Source organism: Pleurodeles waltl, chromosome 4_1 (genome assembly GCF_031143425.1).
Source record: "Pleurodeles waltl isolate 20211129_DDA chromosome 4_1, aPleWal1.hap1.20221129, whole genome shotgun sequence".
Lineage (NCBI taxonomy): Eukaryota > Metazoa > Chordata > Amphibia > Caudata > Salamandridae > Pleurodeles > Pleurodeles waltl.
This window is the reverse complement of record NC_090442.1, coordinates 642,716,684-642,736,376: the sequence shown is the minus strand read 5'-3', so window position 1 is coordinate 642,736,376 and position 19,693 is coordinate 642,716,684. Positions and strand designations below refer to the sequence as shown.

The following is a 19,693-nucleotide window of genomic DNA, read 5'->3' as shown; positions in this document are numbered from 1 at the left end:
ACATGCGTGGTAAAGGCATGCGTGGTAAAGACGTGTTTGTGGTTCTAACTGTGTTGTTCAGCCATGTGTGGTTCTAGCATGCGTGGTTTAGTCATACACCCTATTTATGTGTTAGACTGTAATGAAATTCTCTGCACGAGAATGAACTGAGCATCTTATATGATTCTTTGTAAATACCTGAACAGCAAAGAAGCCTGCAAGAAACTCTAAGTAGATAAAATGCAGAACTGACTTTCTTGTGGACCATGCTCTACCAGTCAAGTCTCTCCGCATCAAGCCCCCCAACCAGATGTGCTTACATCTGACTCTAAAAGAAGGTCTGGACAGAATGAAAAATTGTTTTCATATTCCCTGCTTTTTGATGTTCTAACTATCAGAAGGCTTCTTCGTTGGTCTCAAGATCTAGCGGAATTAGTTCTGAATAACAGGCCTTTGTTCAAGTGTCACATTTTTTGTCTTTGCCTAGACTTTTATTGGAGAGGTCATGGGAAAACAGCTTAGATTGATGATGAGACAAGACCTACAATTCTGACTAGCTGAGGAAGGGAGATTTGAGAGAGTGATAAGAAAGCAAGAGTTATTTCTTATTAGCCACACTTTTGAATCTGGTAACTGAAGTGTACAAAATTTGGAGTTTACCAGAAAATCTAGGCATTCCAAGGACTGGACAGGATATAGAGTAGACTTTTCAAATCCTAAATTTTCTAGAACGGTTATTGTTGATTGGAGATAAGACAGTGCTTTTGTTTTGTCCTCAACCAATTGCAAGATGTCATCTAAATAAATTATAATATGTATTCCCTGATCTGAGGTTGGATAATACTTGTTTCAGTAACTTGGTGAAACACCAAGGAACTGACGAAAGACCAAAGAGAAGAGATGTGAACTGATACATGATATCTAACCCTTTAAATTGAAGATATTTTCTGTATGAAGGATGAATGGGTATTGTTAGATAAGTGTCTTTGAGGTCTAATTGTGTCAACCAATCCCCCTTTTTTGAGCTAGTCCCTGAGATGTTCGATAGTTTCTGTTTTGAAGGGATGATGACAAAAGAATTTAAATGTTTCAGATATATGACTCAGCATAGCTTTTTGATTTTCTTTTGACTAGAAAAATGTTGCTTAGTAAACTGTGAGGGATAGAGTAACCCAAACAGAAGAATTAGCATGGTTTAAGAAATTGAGGTCAAACAGAGGCTGTCCATTAATTAACTGTTAAAGACAAATATTTGGCAATAATAAACAAACAGTAAAGAACACCACATATCTGACTCCTGGAGCAGTAAGAAAAAGGAAGGACTAAGACTATGCCTTGATTATATAACTGGGTTTGGAACACTGTTATGTCATTCAGTAATTCTCTTCCAATGGCATAATGGGAATGTTAGTTTTTGTAAAAGGTTTCTGTTTCCTCTTTTAATACATATTTTTCCATTGGCTGCTATGAGAAGGTGAAGCATAATATGAAGCTTCTGGTCTTGACATAAAATTTCATGCAGCTAATCTAAAATTGGGGAGCATCTAGTCAATAGTCAAATAGTGAAAGAAACAGATTGATCACTACTAATCCAGAAACAAGTGACATCTAGTCAAGAACAAAGCAGTGTCTAGTCTGAAATTGCATTGTAGGGAGTATGAAACCAAGCAGCCACATGTCCGGATCTGAGCTACAGCTAGTTAATAATTGATTCACACCAATCTCTAAACAAAGCCATATCTACTCTAGTACCCAGCAATAATTGTTCCAGATTCGAGCAGCAACTACGTCAGGCTCAACCAGCAGCTAGTGTAGAATTAACCAACCCTAAGCTGAAATTGAGCTACAGCTAGTACAGTACTGGGCAACAGCTATTCTAAAATCAAGTAACAGTAAGTCCCTCAAAATGAGTAGCTGCTAGTCTAGAGTTGTCAAGCAGCTACAACTCCAGAATTAAGCAGGAGGTTAGTTTGAAATCAAGCAAGAATTAGTTTCGATTTGAGAAGCAATTAGTCCTGGATAAATCAGCAGCTAGTCCAGAATCAGGAAGCAGCTAGTTAAAAAATGAGCAGTAAAAAGTCAAGAATCACGCAGACGTTAATATGAAATTGAATAATAGATTATCAGAAATCGAGCAGCAGCTACACTTAAATTGAACCACAACCTGTGTGAAATGAAAAGGTTGAAGATGTATCTGAGCATGTATTTTCGGCCCGGTAATTTTCGGTGCAAGCAAGGTGGCTATTGTTCATCTTTTTGTTCTTCTTTGAGCCTCTCACTTACTATGATGCTTGCAGTGAAGTGCCCCTGGTTCTTTGACTATTTTTGTTTTTGTAGGATGTATATTTTCATGCTAATTGATTTCCACACTTTATGCTATTGAAACTCTTCCGTCCAAGTGACAAATATTGTTATTTGAATCTTTATACTGGAGGCAAACTTTGATCAATCATATTATTTTCATCAGATTCCAGGAACGACCTCCATGGGAATGTCCATCTTTAACTTAAGCAATGCAATCATGGGCAGTGGAATCCTGGGCCTGGCCTTTGCTTTGGCTAACACTGGAATCATACTCTTTGTGTAAGTAGTTCTATGTACTTATTTATTGTGTGTTTAATATAGATCCCAAGCAATAATGTTTGTTATGTTGACATTGTTACTGTGGCTCCTGAGTCAAAAAGCTGAGAGAAAACAGCAGAATGTCATGTGCTACTTTCTTCTCAAAGTTATTTGGAAGAGTTATTTACCAAAGTAGTCCTAAGTCAATGCTCGAGTGGAGGGAGGATGTGAAAGTTGCTGATAACTATTTTGGGGACTTTGCAGAGTCTTCAAGTTTCCCAGGTGCCTTATGTGAGTAACTAATACTGTCTAGATTTTAGCTTTGCATTCTGGGACTTCTCGCAGAATACCTTTTCAACCCTTTACAACCAAGACTACAAGACCCATTATGCAAAGAAAACTTCTGCAGTGGGCGAGCTGCTCATGCATAGATCAGGGAAACTTGAGAGCTTTGGTCATGGAGGCTTAAAGTTCTAAGGACCTTTACCACCATGAACTCAGCAGGTGGAAAGACAAAACTGTAAATGCGTAGAGCTCATATATTTTTTGTTATGTTATGAAAAACAAGTAATCACATCCATACATAAACAATAATGCTGATATTCAGAATCTCAAATACCTCCTTACATATCTGTGAAATCACATGCTTACTGTTTATTACTCAGTTGTATTGTAAAGAAAGAGCATAGCTAGCATCACGACAGCGAAAGCACTGTCGTTTTCCAGACAAAAAACACACAACTCACCTATAAGTATCTGGAAAGGCTGAATGAAGTATCTGGAAAGGCTGGAAAGGCTGAATGCTCACCATACTGTACCCTGCTGCTTTACTTTAGCTGTGTACGTATGTATGCGTTTATTTATGAATTTATTTAGTTTGGGTTTTGTAAAGCGCACGATTACCATGGATGGTATGCTGGTGCTATGAGTGACAGAGAAGGGGCACTGAGAAGAAACTTAGTTTACCTGGTTTATAGCCAGGTTTGCAACAATTTACAAAAAAAGTAAAAGTGTTTGTGACTGAAGATGAGAAGAGAGAGAATTCCAAAGGTGAGCCGCAGAGACACCTTCTGTTCTAGAACAGTGTAGAGCAGTGGTCTTCAAACTTTTTAATGCTGCGCCCCCCCCCAGTTGAAAAATAAAAATCATTGGGCCCCCCTCAGAATTTTTCACAATTATTTTAGAAAGATGGCAATGTTTAAATAGGTCTAAGCCTATTTAAACATTGCAGTTAAGTACTGTTACCTTTTTAAAACTGCAATAACATGCTTCTGCTTAAAACAAAGGCATGTTATCTGTATAATATTTATTTTGGCCAGAGTTTGGCGCCCCCCCCTGGGATCACTTGAGGCCCCCCAGGGGGGGCCCGCCCCCCAGTTTGAAGACCTCTGGTGTAGAGGAACAGCAAGGAGTCTGGCTGAGGCAAACCTCAGGCTCCTAAATGGCCTATACTGGTTAAATTTTATGTGGTGGTAGAGAGGCATGAATTTTAGTGGCTTTGAAAACTAGTCAAAGAGATTTAAACACAATGGGTTTTTTCATGGCGAGACAGTGGAGGGCATTGAGTAGCTAAGATGCTGAAAATTATTTAGGAATAGACAAGGCAATTAATTCTTGCTGCCATGTTTTGTACTTGTTGGAGGCGCTCGATGATGCATTCAAGAGCATCATGAAAAGCATTAGGAATCTTCTGAGTATGGTAGAGTGGAGAATAGGAGGATAGTCATTTTTAGAGAGGTAGGGAGAATCTTTCTTCGAATTCTAAAAAAAAAAAGTGGAAAATAGCTCATTCACTTTTGTAGTGAAAGACAAATCATGGTCAAAATGGAATCCTGAGTTACATACTGTTATAACTGGGATGTGCAGGGGCACCCGGGTACAGTGACCAAAGGTTGAGAGAGACCAGATCAAGAGATCTCTGTGAAGGGATCAGAATGATCTCAGTTTTGTCTACATTGATTTTGAGGGAATTCCAAGACATCCATTCAATTATGTGGGTCATGTAGTTTAAATTTGAGTGTACTTCGAGAAGTTGAATCGTCTAATGAGAATAGAATTTAAATAGAATTTTACCTTAGGCAGCACCCAGTCTTACTACCTGAAGATGGCCCAGTAATGGTCCAAAGTGTCAAATTCTTCCAAGAGATGTAACATCCTCCTGAAGGGTAAGATGACTTCACTAAGGACATGGCTTGGAAGGGAGGCAAATATGTTAAATTTGTAGAAACGGGTTGGGGGATAAAAGAAAAAGGAATAAGTCCGTGATCAGTCGAGGAGAGGGGGAATTGAGGGTGACACACAATTGAAGAAGTAGGGGCAAATATTAGATCAACAGTGTAGGAGTAAAATTACTGAATAGGTTATTGTGTGGTATTTCGGACAGCAGAATAAAGTTTGCAATGTGAGCAAATGACAGTGGCTGATCCTCAACAGGGTTAGAAAATATGTGACAGCATTTGCGAAATTGCTACAATATGATGGAGGTCTATAGCAGAAGAATCTAAATATTAATTGCATTATGGATTTTAATTTAAAAAAACTAATAGTTTGGCACACTTAAAAGGGTCAAGGGGAAAAGGTGTGATGATAATTTGATTGTGAGCAATCACCACTAGTTCGCTCCCAGATCTGCCTGGCCCAAGGACACGAAAAGCAGTAGAGTCAGAAGCGCAAGTCAAAAAGCAATTAGTGCCAGACGTGTCTGAAGTCCAAACTTTGGTGACAGCTAAAATACCCAGCTTAGAGCTCGGTAATAGATCCGAAATTTCGTTTGCATGTTTTAGGATCCAACGAACATTAAATGGGGGCCAGAGGAAGAAGTCTTTTTCTGAGTTACAGTGGAAGTGTGAGAAGTAGTTTTATGGATGGAGCCACTGGGACTGGGACTGGCAAAGGAAGATTTGAGCCGCACAATACGAGATGAAAATGAGTGAGGAAAAATAGATGAATTGAGAGCTAAAAGCATGCTCATGGATTATGTGATACAAGGATTACCTGTGGTAAAATCGTTCTGTGTCCTTCTAGAGGAGCAGCGTGGCAGGTGCTGGCTGCAGGCAGTGCGGGGACAAGTGCAGACGGCCTGAAATTCCAGTTGTAGGAACAAATGATTTTATGTGGCTTTTATTTAAAAAAATGACTATGCACAGAAGCAGTATGTTTTAATTAAAATCTTGAAAACATATCCACACATTGATATGTGCTCAAATTCACCACAGTACATATAACGATAAATATAGATAGAGCGCTGGTTTGCCTTATGCAAAACGTGGGATACCCCAAGCCAGTCCTGACTTTTCACCCAAGAGCAGTTCGCTTTCTAGTACTCGTAGTTTCACTTTTTCTATGTGAGTTAGACAATTGCCATTATATAATATAAAATAATTGGAATGAAATAGATGACACTATAAGTCCCAGCAATGATTTCTGAAAAGACAGGACAGTCTGATGATGTCTGAGGAAATTATATATTTAAAACAAATAACATAAGGAGGAAAGTAGCATATTTACATGTCCGTAGTTTTGCTGTAGTACAAGAAAGTGCTTCCTTTTTCCCATGTATGTCATTGTCAGTTACAAGCACATTAGCAAATCTAATTATTTTAGACACCACGTTGTCCCTGTCTTGCGCTTCTGTTTGATGTACTTTGTGGAATTGCTTTATTTTTCAGGTAAATGCCTTTTCTGCTTTGTCGATTTTCACTGAGAGAAATTAATTGCCGTAAGCCATCTGGCATCCTTCCTTAGACGGCTGTAACACAATTCTTTGTTCTGATTTAATAATGATAAGATAATGCTTAGAACGTTTTCCGCTGTGAATGCCCTGTGTAGCTTTTGTGGGGGAAGCTCTTATTGTTGTCCTGTTTAGTAACTGTCTTTATGTCTAAAAAGAAGTTAGATGAGCAAAGTTGGTTGAATATTCTGCCATACAGGAATCGATTGACGAGAACATTTATAAAAATGGGAAGTAGTACTACTGGGTTAGTCTTTTATGTAAATTCCTTCCTGACTCCGTTCCCTATTAGTGGAGAGTTCACAGTATTTTTTATTTCTACGAATTGTATATAAATATTACTTGAATATTCCCACTTTAGATGGATGAGGCCAATAAATCATAAAGTAATTAATTTGAATATTAAATTATTGTTGAGTTAAGTACAGTGTAAATAAAACAGCAGGTCTAAATGTAATGGGCTAGTAAAGATGAGTGCAATGACAACACACCTAAGCTTTTTAGGGTCGAGCACACACGTGCTCTGGCCTGTTGTAATCTCTCTATTAGCTTTTAACCACGCCAACTACTGCTATTCATTCTTTGTTGTGCTTGTCTTAATTGCTTTATTTTTATTGGTGCATTTTGTGAAATGTCCCGCCTTTGTGTGCCGAGTTCCCTCCCAGGCGGTTTCACTAAGTGAACATTTTTGTTGGCCATCACACTAAGTCACGCTTCCTCCTGTTACAGCGTGTGATGGCTCCTCCTCCCATTTCGGTTTGCCTTTCATCCCAGCTGCGTTCCTTTCTAGACATTCACGGAGGGAGCCAATAACTCTCGCCCTCACGGCGGCCATGGTGCTTTGAAGTGATGTTTTACTTTTTATTTTCAATTTATGCAGCAAGAATTTCCCAGTTAGGGATTTACAACCCTCAATGTTATCGTATGTTGTTTGCATTTGTAACACGCCATTGTGGTGTTGAAGTTCTCCTTAAGTATGGGAGGACAACTGTGGTTTATAGTCTTATTTCAGGATCCTTGTCTTATGCCTACAATGACCTACACAGCAATAGCATCAAGATTAGCAGACCAGCCGAAGTGTGTCCATGTGTAGATAACAGCCGAGGATGGTCCCTTGTGTCACCTGTGTAGCTAATTGAAATGGTCGAAGTGCATGTCTTTTTTCTAAAACATGCTTGTATGACCGAGTTATGACCCAAGTCAATCATACACTTACCTACTCCTGAGGATTTGTAGTACACGTCTGTTTTGCAAGCTACTGGTGGAGATTGTGATGTTGTGAAACTACCAAATACATTTAAATACATTCTACTGGAAAGTCATAAAGATTTGTGTTTTTTATTATTTATTGGGAAGAACGAGTAAAATGCTTCTCTGGGTATACTCCACAGGTTCTTTCATGTCTGTAGTACAATGAATTGAGTTCTAAATGCAACAATATGTTGAGACAGCTGCTTACTAAGATTGCCCAGTGCCTCTGCCAATTGATGAAAGAATGCCTAAAATACGTTCACCACCTCGTGAGAATTTCTGCGTTATGAATGTTGGCCCCAGCACTGACAGTCTGAAGTGCCCTTCAACCCTTCTGAATACAATCAAGGTCAAAAGACATTTTTTGTTCGAAATGGTGGGCCACCAATGCTACCTTCATGTCACTGAAACACTAGAGAACAGGGTAATAGGTTAGGTACTTAATACTGCTTTCAAATCCAAAGAATACAACAATCATAGGACTGTAGTGCAAGTAAAATTACAGACTTCGATCTCATCTTTGTACCCTCGTGATAGTCCAATAGCCTTACTAAGTCTCCTTTCATCCCACTTTGGCTAACTCACGTTACCATCTCACGCAGATAGGATGATTCCTCAACTCCAAGTGGCCGACATAGTAACAGTTAGAAAGGGTCATCAACACAAAATAGGATGAATGGAATGCATGGGGATTGTTACCCATACTCTTCCCTAAACGATGCCTGGGTTTTCTGTTGAACTGAGATATACAAATGAATCATTAATTTACCATCTGATGACTCCAAACCTTTGGGGTATTTGTCAATATTATTCATTTACTATTTGGATCAATACTGCACCATATTCCTCCCACTTCTTCTTAACATGGATCCACTCAATTTCCATCATTCCATGACCATGCACTCTGAATCCACACGTGCACCATTATTTCACCAGTACCAATAGAGTCCTACACACACTACTACCATAGTACCATTCTACTTGAACCACACATGCAGCAACACCCTCTATGCCTCCAGAGATGCACCTCTGTCTCACTACTTACATTAGCTATACCAACTGGCCTCCACTTTATCGATTCCCAGATGCACTCCCCCTACAACCACATCTGATCTCTGTGGATCAACTTATACACCATAATCTGAGCACCACCCTCTCTGTATTGAATCATTACCTATCGTTCCACAAACGTTCTGCTATCTCACAACCACTCTCAATTCATTCATACATGCAACACCATCTTATGATTACTATTTTTTATTGATCGATACATTCATTCAAAACCCAGAAGCACTGCTCTCTGAATCCAGTTATGCACCATCATTTAACCACCCCACTATATCAGCACACACACAGTTATTGATTTTAATTCGTGCATGCTCCATCACTTGCTGTAATTCCACTATATGCAGTCAAAAATGCCCTACCTCCCACATTTTTATTGAGTGATCCATTCTTGCATCATCAATCTCTATGTATCCTTACAGACACCATTATTTCATTGTCACCATCCTTTTCTATTTCCTACATGCATCACCACTCTCTCTAAATTTACACATGCACCACCAACATACCAACGCCTCTCTCTATGTGTCAATCAACACACGTACCACAACATCTACATACTAAGGATCCACAGTTGCATCATTATTCCACCACTACATAGTATTGTTCCACTCATTCACCATCATGCCACAACCACTATTTGATCACTCCGCACCAGCACCCCTGACCCTCCAGCGATAAGCAACAAGTTATGGATCCATCCTAGTGCCGTTCTCTCTGAATAATACATACACCCTCACCTCACCACCGCTAATCTCTGGAGCTATACATAGACCAGCATCCTACCCACAATATTTCCTGGATTCACACATGCATCCCACACTCCACCTCTAATCCATACTATTACCCGTAACCACCATTCTATGGATACACACATTCACCACCATCTGACCCTACTCTCTATGGATACACACATGCTCCCCCATCTTCACATCACTCTACAGATCTGCACATGTCCTAACATCCCTGTGATATCTTTCCATGGATCTTTAGTGGGTCCACCTGTGCACCATCATCCGACCATCATTCTTTTTATTCCACATACGCAACACTATCATGTGGACTCAAGGGAAAATACTGTAGTTAATGCAAGATTGCAACCCACAGGTACCATCCTTCACAACTGAGCACTTCCTATGGCCATATTCAATGTGGTCTAAACTGTAAAATACAGACCAATCAAAAACTAGTAAGTATCCGCCTGTCTGGACAGTCACATCTTTTCTTACATAGTTCTACTACTCCCATGCTTCTTGCGACACTGGTTGAGGTATCTCTACCATACTTGTACCACACCAAAACACTTCTGAGATGGGCCACACTATATGGACACACTTTCTATGGTCCATACATAGCATCTAATGCCTGAACGTCCTATCTTTCACTTCAAGTGCCTTCAAATTCAGGCATTGGTGCTGCAACAAATCGTGATAAGAGTGCACCTCTGGTCCTGTTACACATCAAATCACTACCCTTGTTTGCTACATCACATACACTATTTTCTTCCTAGCACATTCACATCAGCACCTCATGAGGGGTCTCAAGCCCTATATAATTGGAAGTATTTTTCAATACAATTCCCTTTTAAAAAGAAGAGACCAAAGAATACATCTCTCTGGAAACAAAAATGAGAACATTTCACAGGCAATGGCATTAAGTGTGTCTAGCTGCTGCTCAGAGATGAAGTAAATATTTTTCGTGGAAAGACCTACTTATGTTTCTATTCAGCTTTTATCTGGTACTTTGTTTGCCGTTAATGTTCTCTATATTACACATTCCAAGGATAGTGAACACTGTGTCATATAATATGCTAATTACAATCACGCGTTAGTCACTTCCGAACTTTCCATATGGCCAACTGAAAAAACAAATGTTACACCGCAAGATTGACACGGGCTTACCACTGATTAGAGTGTACACATAATGTAAAACTTTTTATTATAGCAGCAGGTGTCACTTATCAGTGTTCTGGTTGTACAGTATACCAAGCAATTGCAAAATTGCAAGAGGAAGGAGCTTGGGCGGATGTGTGCAAGATATTTTTATTGAGGTGTTGCAATCGCATTGCTTAATTTGTAACTTCATGTGTTTACAAGGGTATATTGACATATTCCAGCTCATAAAATGAATTGGATGTTCAGTGTATGACATCAAAATAGGATACAAGGCAATATGGTCTCTGAAGGGGTTTTACTTATTCACACAATACCGCACCCCCTTGTTATTTGCATGCGTGGGATAGGGTGACCACCTGGCTTTGAGGCTAATTCTGGACAGGACTGTAAAAAATTATTCAGGACAAAGGGTCAAAACTCAGGAAGAAGGGTCAAAATTCGGGACGAAACATTCAAGAACAAACGTCAATTTTACAGACACACCCAAGAGAGGTCATACCCCATTATGTTATCAGTGCATTTATTTACTCCTTTTTAACATAGCACTATTTATTCACTGTGGTCTTTTTGTGATTGCCTCCTGGTATGCTACATTCAGGTGTCACATTACAGGTGTCTTGTTCAGTAGTAAAGTAATGGCCTTCAGCACTGTGTCAAGGCCATCACCCCTACCCAAATCTACCCAATCTTTCTTTAAGAGAAAGTAACAACAACATTTTGATTATGTTTCTGAACATTTTAAATCCCCTGGCAAACAGTTTGGGAAACATTAAGGTAATTAAACTTATTCAAGTTTAAACAAATTGAACAAAAATATCGGAACCACCCATGTACTTTCAACCTAGAAAAAAATTGAGCATATTTGCTATGCATTCAAAGAACAAGGTACATGTCAGGCTTTGTCTTTGGTGAGAACGTAGTGTTTACTTTTCTTTCTCTGACTTCAAAGTGAGAGGATTTATGCTACAATCTTGCTGGATACTAGGGTTAGGGAAGAGTTTTTTCTATCGCATGACAACATTTAAATAAACTTTAGAATATATCAAAATCAGGAGTACAAATTAATCCCATTTTTGTTAATTAAGAACTGTGCTGGAAACAAACACCTTTATATGATTGAAACAAATCATTGCATTAGGTGATGCAATTTCCACACATCATCATCTGTGTACTGTATAGGTTTATTCGAAAAACAGTATATCTGTGCAATGTAATGGTTATTTCAATCAAAAACATGTTGTTTGTAATGGCAGTGTGTTACCACACCATGCATACTCCACTCCACTCTGCTCTGCACCACTCCACACCACTGCACCCTACTCTGCATCACTCCAATTTACACCACTCCATGCCACTGCACTGTGGGACACTGCACTCTAATCTACTCTGAACCACTCCACCCTATGTCACTGCACTCTATGCTACTTCAGACTTTGCCTCTCTACTCTACTCTGTACCACGCTACTCTGTGCTAATGCACTTTGCACCTCTGTACACCACTGCGCTCTGCGCCTCTGCCACTATACCACTCCAGTCCAGGCAGCACCAATCTAGTCTGCACAACTCCACTCCATGCCACTCTGCAACACTACACTGTACGCCACTGCACCCTATGCTAATACACTCTATGCTAGTGCACTTTACTCTGTAACACTCAACTCTATTCCCCAACACTCTACATCAATGCCATCAACTGCAGGCCAGTCCAGCAAAGCAACACAGCAATGGGACAGTACTCCTCCTTCCATGCCACTGCACTCTACCCTACACCTCTCCACTCTATGCCACTGCACTCTACTCTGAAACAATCTATTCTACACCACTGCACTCTAAACCACTGCACTCGACTTCAGTGCACTCTATGCTAATGCACTCTAAACAACTGCACTATACACCACAGCACTCTGACATTCTACTCTGCAACACTGCACTGGCTGCCACTATACTCTACACAACTCCACTCTGTACTACTGCACTCTGCCCCAATACACACTATTCCACTGCACTCTATACCACTCTAATCTGCATAACTCCACTCTGCATCACTGAACTTTACAGCAATATACTCTGCTCTGCACTGTACCATGCTACACTACTCCACTCTGTACCACTCTATGCCACTGCACACTATGCCACTCAAGTCTACTCTGCACTCTATGCCACTGCACCACTCTAACCTACTGCACTTTCTGCCACTCTATTGTGTGCCACTCTGCTCCACTTCACTCTATGCCACTCTACTCTGCCCATGCCACTCTGTGCCACTGCACTCCAAGGCAATGCACTCTAAACAACTGCACTGCACACCATTGCCCTTCACTCTGCACCACTGCACTCTACGCCACTGCTCTCTGTACCACTCTATGCCACTCTACACCGATGCACTGACACTCTACTCTGCAACATTGCACTCTCTGCCACTATACTCTACACCACTATACTCTGTATTACTGCATTCAGTGCCACTACACTGTATGCCATTGCACTCTACAGCACTATACTCTACTCTGCACTGCACCACTCTACACTCCACTCTTCACCAGTCTACACCACAGCACTCTATGCCATGTGAGTCTACTATGCACTGTATGCCACTGCACCACTCTGCACTACTGTACTCTCTGCTACTCTACTGTATGGCACTCTACTCCACTGCACTCTATGCCGCTCTACTCTGCCCCATGCCACTCTATGCCACTGCGCTCTACGCCAATGCACTCCAAACCGCACTGTACGCCACTGCCCTCTACTCTGCATCACTGTACTCTACGCCACTGCTCTCTGTGCCACTCTACACCACTGCACTGACACTCTACTCTGCAACATTGCACTCTCCGCCACTGTACTCTACACAACTCTACTCTGTACTACTGCATTCTATGCCACAGCACTCTATACCACTGCACTCTACAGCAATATACTCTACTCTGCACTGAACAACTCTACACTCCACTCTTCACCAGTCTACGCCACAGCACTCTATGCCACGCGAGTCTACCATGCACTCTATGCCACTGCACCACTCTGTACTACTGCACTCTCTGCCACTCTATTGTATGCCACTCTACTCCACTGCACTCTGCCACTCTACTCTGCCCCATGCCACTCTATGCCACTGCACTCTACGCCAGTGCACTCTAAACTGCACTGTACGCCACTGCCCTCTACTCTGCACCACTGTACTCTACGCCACTGCTCTCTGTGCCACTCTACACCCCTGCACTGACACTCTACTCTGCAACATTGCACTCTCTGCCACTGTACCCTATACCACTCTACTCTGTACTACTGCATTCTACGTCACTGCACTCTATGCCACTACACTCTATGCCACTCTACTCTGCATCACTCCACTCTATGCCACAGCACTCTACAGCACTATACTCTACTCTGTATTGCACCACTCTATACTACTCCCCTTTGCACCACTCTATGCCACTGCACTCTATGCCACACGAGTCTACTCTGCTCTCTATGCCACTGCACCACTCTATGTTCTCTGCCACTCCAGTGTATGCCACTCTACTCCACTGACTCTATGCCACTCTACTCTGTCCCACACCATTCCATGCCACTGCACTCTAAACCACTGCACTCTACGCCAGTGCACTCTAAACAACTGCACTGTACCCCACTGTACTCTACTCTGCCCCACTGTGCTCTACGCCGCTGCTACTATGCCACTCTAACCTACTCTACACCACTATGCCACTAACTTTTAGCCATGCTGACAGCAGCCACTCTGGTGTGTAACATGGCTAAAACTTATTGGCTTTGCCAATGCTTGTTAGTACTATGAGGTACCGAGGTCCCTGAAAGAAGTGTGAATGTGTATGTCCTCAATTCAAACATGCATTACACACATCATACTAGAGGCTGCTACAACATGCGCAAATACATTTTGGTTAAATAAATAAAAAGTCGTCCTAAAATACAGATTTGAATAATACACAGTTTATACCTAGTATTAACATTTTTTATAACAGTCCAATAAAACCACACACTCCACAGCTCACCTTGGAAGACTCTTACAGTACCTCTCTAAAAGAAAATATCTTTGTCATCAGAAAGCTTCAAGTGACTCCTTTGATTAAAATCAATGCAGGTTTCCAAGCTACTTTACATTTGCAGATTTACCAGTTGCTCACATTTGGTGGTAACTACGATTGTTGTGCGACCGCAATTGTGGTCACAAAACATTCATACATTCCTCTGCGACTCACAATTTGGAAGGGACACCCTTGGAACACCCTTTCCTAATTGCAAGTCACTATCCCTATTTTGCGAGTCTGTATTTGCATGCCTGCTCGCAAAATAGGTACGGTACTTTGGAATAGGCCTTTTTTCAGTGGCAAAAGGCGAAATTCGTCTTTTTCAACTGCAAAATCACGTTTTACATTGGGCCCTAGTGTTGGGAACTCATATGAAGAGTGGTATATGGGCAATACTGAGATAATAACCTTGTGGAGATAAGTTTTTAAACTCTCCAGGGCAGGGCTGTCACAAGGGAAGGAACAGGAGTCCTCATTCTTCCAGGCTTTATGCTGCATAGTCCCTGCTCTGGGAAAAAACAATGTGTATTTACTTTGACAATGCATTGTAACTCGTACCAGTAGCAAATAATATGTGCCTCTCAATTTTAACCTCACCCAGTTTTTAATGACACTCACCTAAAATGTAATTTAAAGTACTTAATAATATGCCACTTATGTTCTAATAAAATCTTTGTGAGAAACTCCAAACTTATCTTTAAAGATCTGAACATTTTTTCCAATGTTATTGTCACATAGAAGGGGGTGCACCCCTCGGGGCCAGAAGTGATCTTTGGGAGGGCATCACGCACTTGGCACAAGGTGAGCATCATTGTTAAGATCCTTGATGAAGAGTCCACACGGAAGTGGTGTTTAGTTCTGGGTTTTATTGATCCACGCGGTTGGCACGAAGTCAAGAAAGCTCCCTCACCAACCTCCAGCTGTCCCATCAATTCCTAATGTTTTTCCCAACTCGCCCTCGAGCCCCACCAAGCATTCTAGATCGTGGAATTCTCAGTATGTGTCACATGCCGAGAATTCCACAAGCACTACATATCCACCTTGTTAGAAATGGGGTCTCTAGTTGGCAGCCGGTTTGCACCCTGTCCAAGTAGGGACCCTCCCTCTAGTCAGGATAAGGGAGATACCCGCTCAGATAACCCCTGCTCACCCCCTTGGTAGCTTGACACTAGCAGTAAGGCTTATCTCAGAAGTATTGTGTAAAGCATTTGCACATAACACACAGAAATAAGTGAAAACACTACAAACGGACACCACACCAGTTTTAGTAAAAAAGCCAATATTTATCTATTTAAGACAAGACCAAATACAATAGAAATCCAACATACAGTAAGAAAATTATGAATTATGCAAGATTTACTCAAAACTACAGTTCCTTGAAGTCGATAGCTCCACCTGGGGCTATCACGGCGTCATGATCAACAAAACCAACAGTTCAGGCCGACCGGGAAGACCCATAAACAGTACCTTGGATTTGCAGGGCGTCGTGATCATCGCGGTGAGCTCCGGAGAGCGGCGTCACTGACGTAGCAGTGTCGGTTCCGGAGTCGGTGCAGGAGTCGTCGGACCCTTGAGGTCACATACGTTGCAGATCGAACTCAAGGCTGATAAAGTCAGGTGCGCTGGCGTGGATGGCGTCGGGGCTGCGATGCAAAGCAGGACGATGCGACGTGCGGTGCCCACAGGTCATGGTGCAGGCAGCGGCTCGGTGACGGCGTCCAATGGTGTCGGTGAGACCAGGGCTGCGGTGTGAAGCGGGGCGTTGCGATGTGCGGTGTCCACAGGTCACGGTGCAGGCAGCTGAAGCGCTGTCGTCGGAAGGCCCAAGCCAGCGGGGCGGGACGGGATGGTGCTTCGTGACCCTCACGAGTGGTGTCCACAGGCCACGGTGCAGACAGGATGCCTGGTGACGACAGGCTGGCGTCGGTAGACCGGGGCTGCGGTGCGGATGGAACGGTGCTTCGTGTACCTCACGAGCGGTGTCCACAGGCCACGGTGCAGACAGCGGCGCCGGTGTCAGCAGGAGCATCGTCGTCGGGGATGCCCAGGCTGCGGTGTGAGCAGGCGATGCCATAGTACGGGGCCCACAGGTCGCTGTGCGAGCAGTAGCTCGGTGAAGTCATCTGATGACGGCGTCGGTGAGACCAGGGTTGCGGTGCAAAGTGGAGCAATGCGACTCCGTGTGGCATCGGCAAGTCACGGTGCAGGCCAGCGGCGTCATTGCCGGCGTTGCGGTGGTTTCTCCTCTTGAACAGCACAAAACATACAGTTCCCAGTGCTGCAGGTTGAGGAAACTGAAGTCATTGGTGTCCCTGGGACTTCTAACAGGAGGCAAGCTCTACTCCAAGCCCTTGGAGAATTTTCTCAAGCAGGACACACAGCAAAGTTCACCCTTTGCACTCTTTTCAGGCAGAAGCAGCAACTGCAGGCCAGTCCAGCAAAGCAACACAGCAATGGGACAATACTCCTCCTTCAGCTCTTCTCCTGGGCAGAGGTTCCTCTTGATTCCAGAAAGATTCTAAAAGTCTGGCGTTTTGGGTCTTCTTCTTATGCCCAGTTCTGCCATTGAAGTTGGCAAACTTCAAAGCAAAGTCTCAAGTGTTTGCATGATCCTTCCTTGTCCAGGCCAGGCCCCAGACACTCACCAGGGGGTCGGAGACGGCATTGTGTGAGGGCAGGCACAGTCCTTTCAGGTGTGAGTGACCACTCCTCCCCTCCAGCACAGATGGCTAATCAAGATATGCAGGCTACACACAAGCCCGCTTTGTGTCACTGTCTAGAGGAGAGGTGTGAACAGCCCAACTGTCAAACTGACCCTGACAGACAATCCACAAACAGGCTGAGTCACAGAATGGTATGAGCAAGAAAATGCCTACTTTCTAAAAATGGCATTTTCAAACAGACAATTTAAAAACCAACTTCACTAAAAGATGTATTTTTAAATTGTGAGTTCAGAGACCCTAAACATGTTTACAGGGCTACTAATGTGGGTGGCATAACCAGTGCTGCAGGCCCACTAGTAGCATATGCTTTACAAGCCCTGGGCACCTCTAGTAAATCAAATGTGCCAATCATGGATAAACCAATCAACAGCACAATTTCTATAGTGAGCACTTGCACTTTAGCACTGATTAGCAGTGGTAAAGTGCGCAGAGACAATGAATCAGCAAAAACAGACCTAAAAAAATAGGAGGAAGAAGGCAAAAAGTTTGGGGATAACCCTGCAAAAAGGGCCATTTCCAACACACCTCCTTTACAACAAAAAAAAAAAGAAAAATCCATATAACAAGATTCATAAGTTACATTACAAATATACAAACATTTTAGAGAACAGACTTTACATAGTATAATCACATAAATACTCTGGGGGTTTACGACTTCTTGGGCCAACACTTCTTGTTTGGATATCCTTTGCATTGGCTTTAGGAGCATCAATTCCCAGACCAATCCTTGGTTCCTAGGCCTCATGAACACCCGACTGTGTCGGAATGAACCCCTCTTTACCAACCTCTCCATTAGACAATAGATCTTCATCACTCATAAGTAAAAAGCTACTATACTCTTCAGATTTTCCTCTCCTTTCCCTCTCTTTGTCGCCTCTGCTATATAAGGCTACTCTCCTCTTGTTCCACCATTCTCCATTTTCCAAAACCACATGGAACTCATTTGCGTCTTTAACTAAGTATGGTCCATGGAATTTCGTAATACCTCTTCCTATACATCCTGATTTTATTTTTACCAAATCTCCCCTCATGTTCCTCTTCCAGTTCAAAGCAGGTGTTCCTACCATCCTTTTAACTAAACTTCCTCCTTCTAATACTGATGAAATCCAAGGTGGGTTAATTTTTGTGCGTGCCCTCCTGCCTCTCATTTCCTCAAACAGTATTTTGCCCGTCTCACTGTTCATAGTAGTACGATAAGCCCATGCTAAATCACTTACCATAGTGCGTACATTTTTGCCACCTCTTAACGCCATTTGAATAACTCCTTTCACCATACGATTATCCCTCTCAACAATACCATTAGTCTGTGGATTGTACAATGTGGTACGGGTATGGCAAATCCCACATTGTCTAAGAAATTCTTCCATTTCATTGGACACCAATTGTATTTCATTGTCCGTGATAAGTTTCACCGGACATCCCTCCTCATGAAATATTTCTTGCATTACCCTAATGGTGCTTCTAGTGGTGACCTCCTTCATGAACTTCACTGCCAACAACTTCGAATTAACATCAACCATTACTAACGCATACCTCATGTACCATGCAACTCCATTCAATGGCCCAATGAAATCCATGCATAACGTATGCCATGCCATACCAGGATCTGGTATTTTTCCCATTATGTTCCGTTTTCCTTCCTTCAACATTTTTTCACTCTCCTTACAATCAACACACCTTTCCACCCAGTTATCCACATCACTATCAACTCCTGGCCACAAAACATTTTCTTTCAGTCTTCTATTAGTTAATGTTTGGCCTAAGTGACCCTCATGGGCCAATTTGAATAGTTTGAATCTAACGCCCACTGGAGAAACAAATCTATCACCCCTCACCACAATGTCTTTTGTAATAAGAGACAATTCCTTCAGAACTTTTAAGTATGGTCGAGCCTGAACATTCAATGTACTTTATCTCCTCTCTCCTTCCCAGATCATTTTAACCACTTCCTTCCTTGTGTTATCATTCTCCATGTCTCCATGGCACATTCAATTACATCCTCAACACTCGCTACTGCACCTTCATTTTCATATTTTCATACACGTTGTTCATCTACCTCCTGCCAATTCAGAGGCAAACAAGATAAACAATCTGCCTGGATATTACATCATCCCGGAATGTATTCAATCATAAATTGGTGTTCTTCTAACCTCGCTGCTAACCTCGCTAGTCGTGGTGACTAGCTCCCCCTAGTGACAACACCCTCAGCAATGGCTTATGATCAATATGGAGTATTATTTCCCATCCCCAAATATAAGTTCTGAAATATTCAAGGCCCTATGAGGCAGCCAGTGTCTCTCTCTCAATTACCGAGTAATTTTGTTCTGATTTAGTTAGCGATCATGAGGCAAATGCTACGGTCTCTTCCTTTTTTGTTACGAACTTGTGACAAAACAGCTCCCAAACCAATTGCACTCGCATCCACAGTAACAATGG

At 42.2% G+C, this 19,693-nt stretch overlaps 1 protein-coding gene across 1 annotated transcript in view; it reads left to right on the top strand.

The window, feature by feature from the left end:
- The window catches only part of SLC38A1 (solute carrier family 38 member 1), a 412,157-nt gene that overhangs the window by 90,234 nt on the left and 302,230 nt on the right, over positions 1–19,693 (top strand). The window contains exon 4 of the mRNA XM_069229085.1: positions 2,447–2,562. Within this exon, the coding sequence (XP_069085186.1) occupies positions 2,447–2,562 (116 nt within the window). The remainder of the gene's footprint in view (positions 1–2,446; positions 2,563–19,693) is intronic.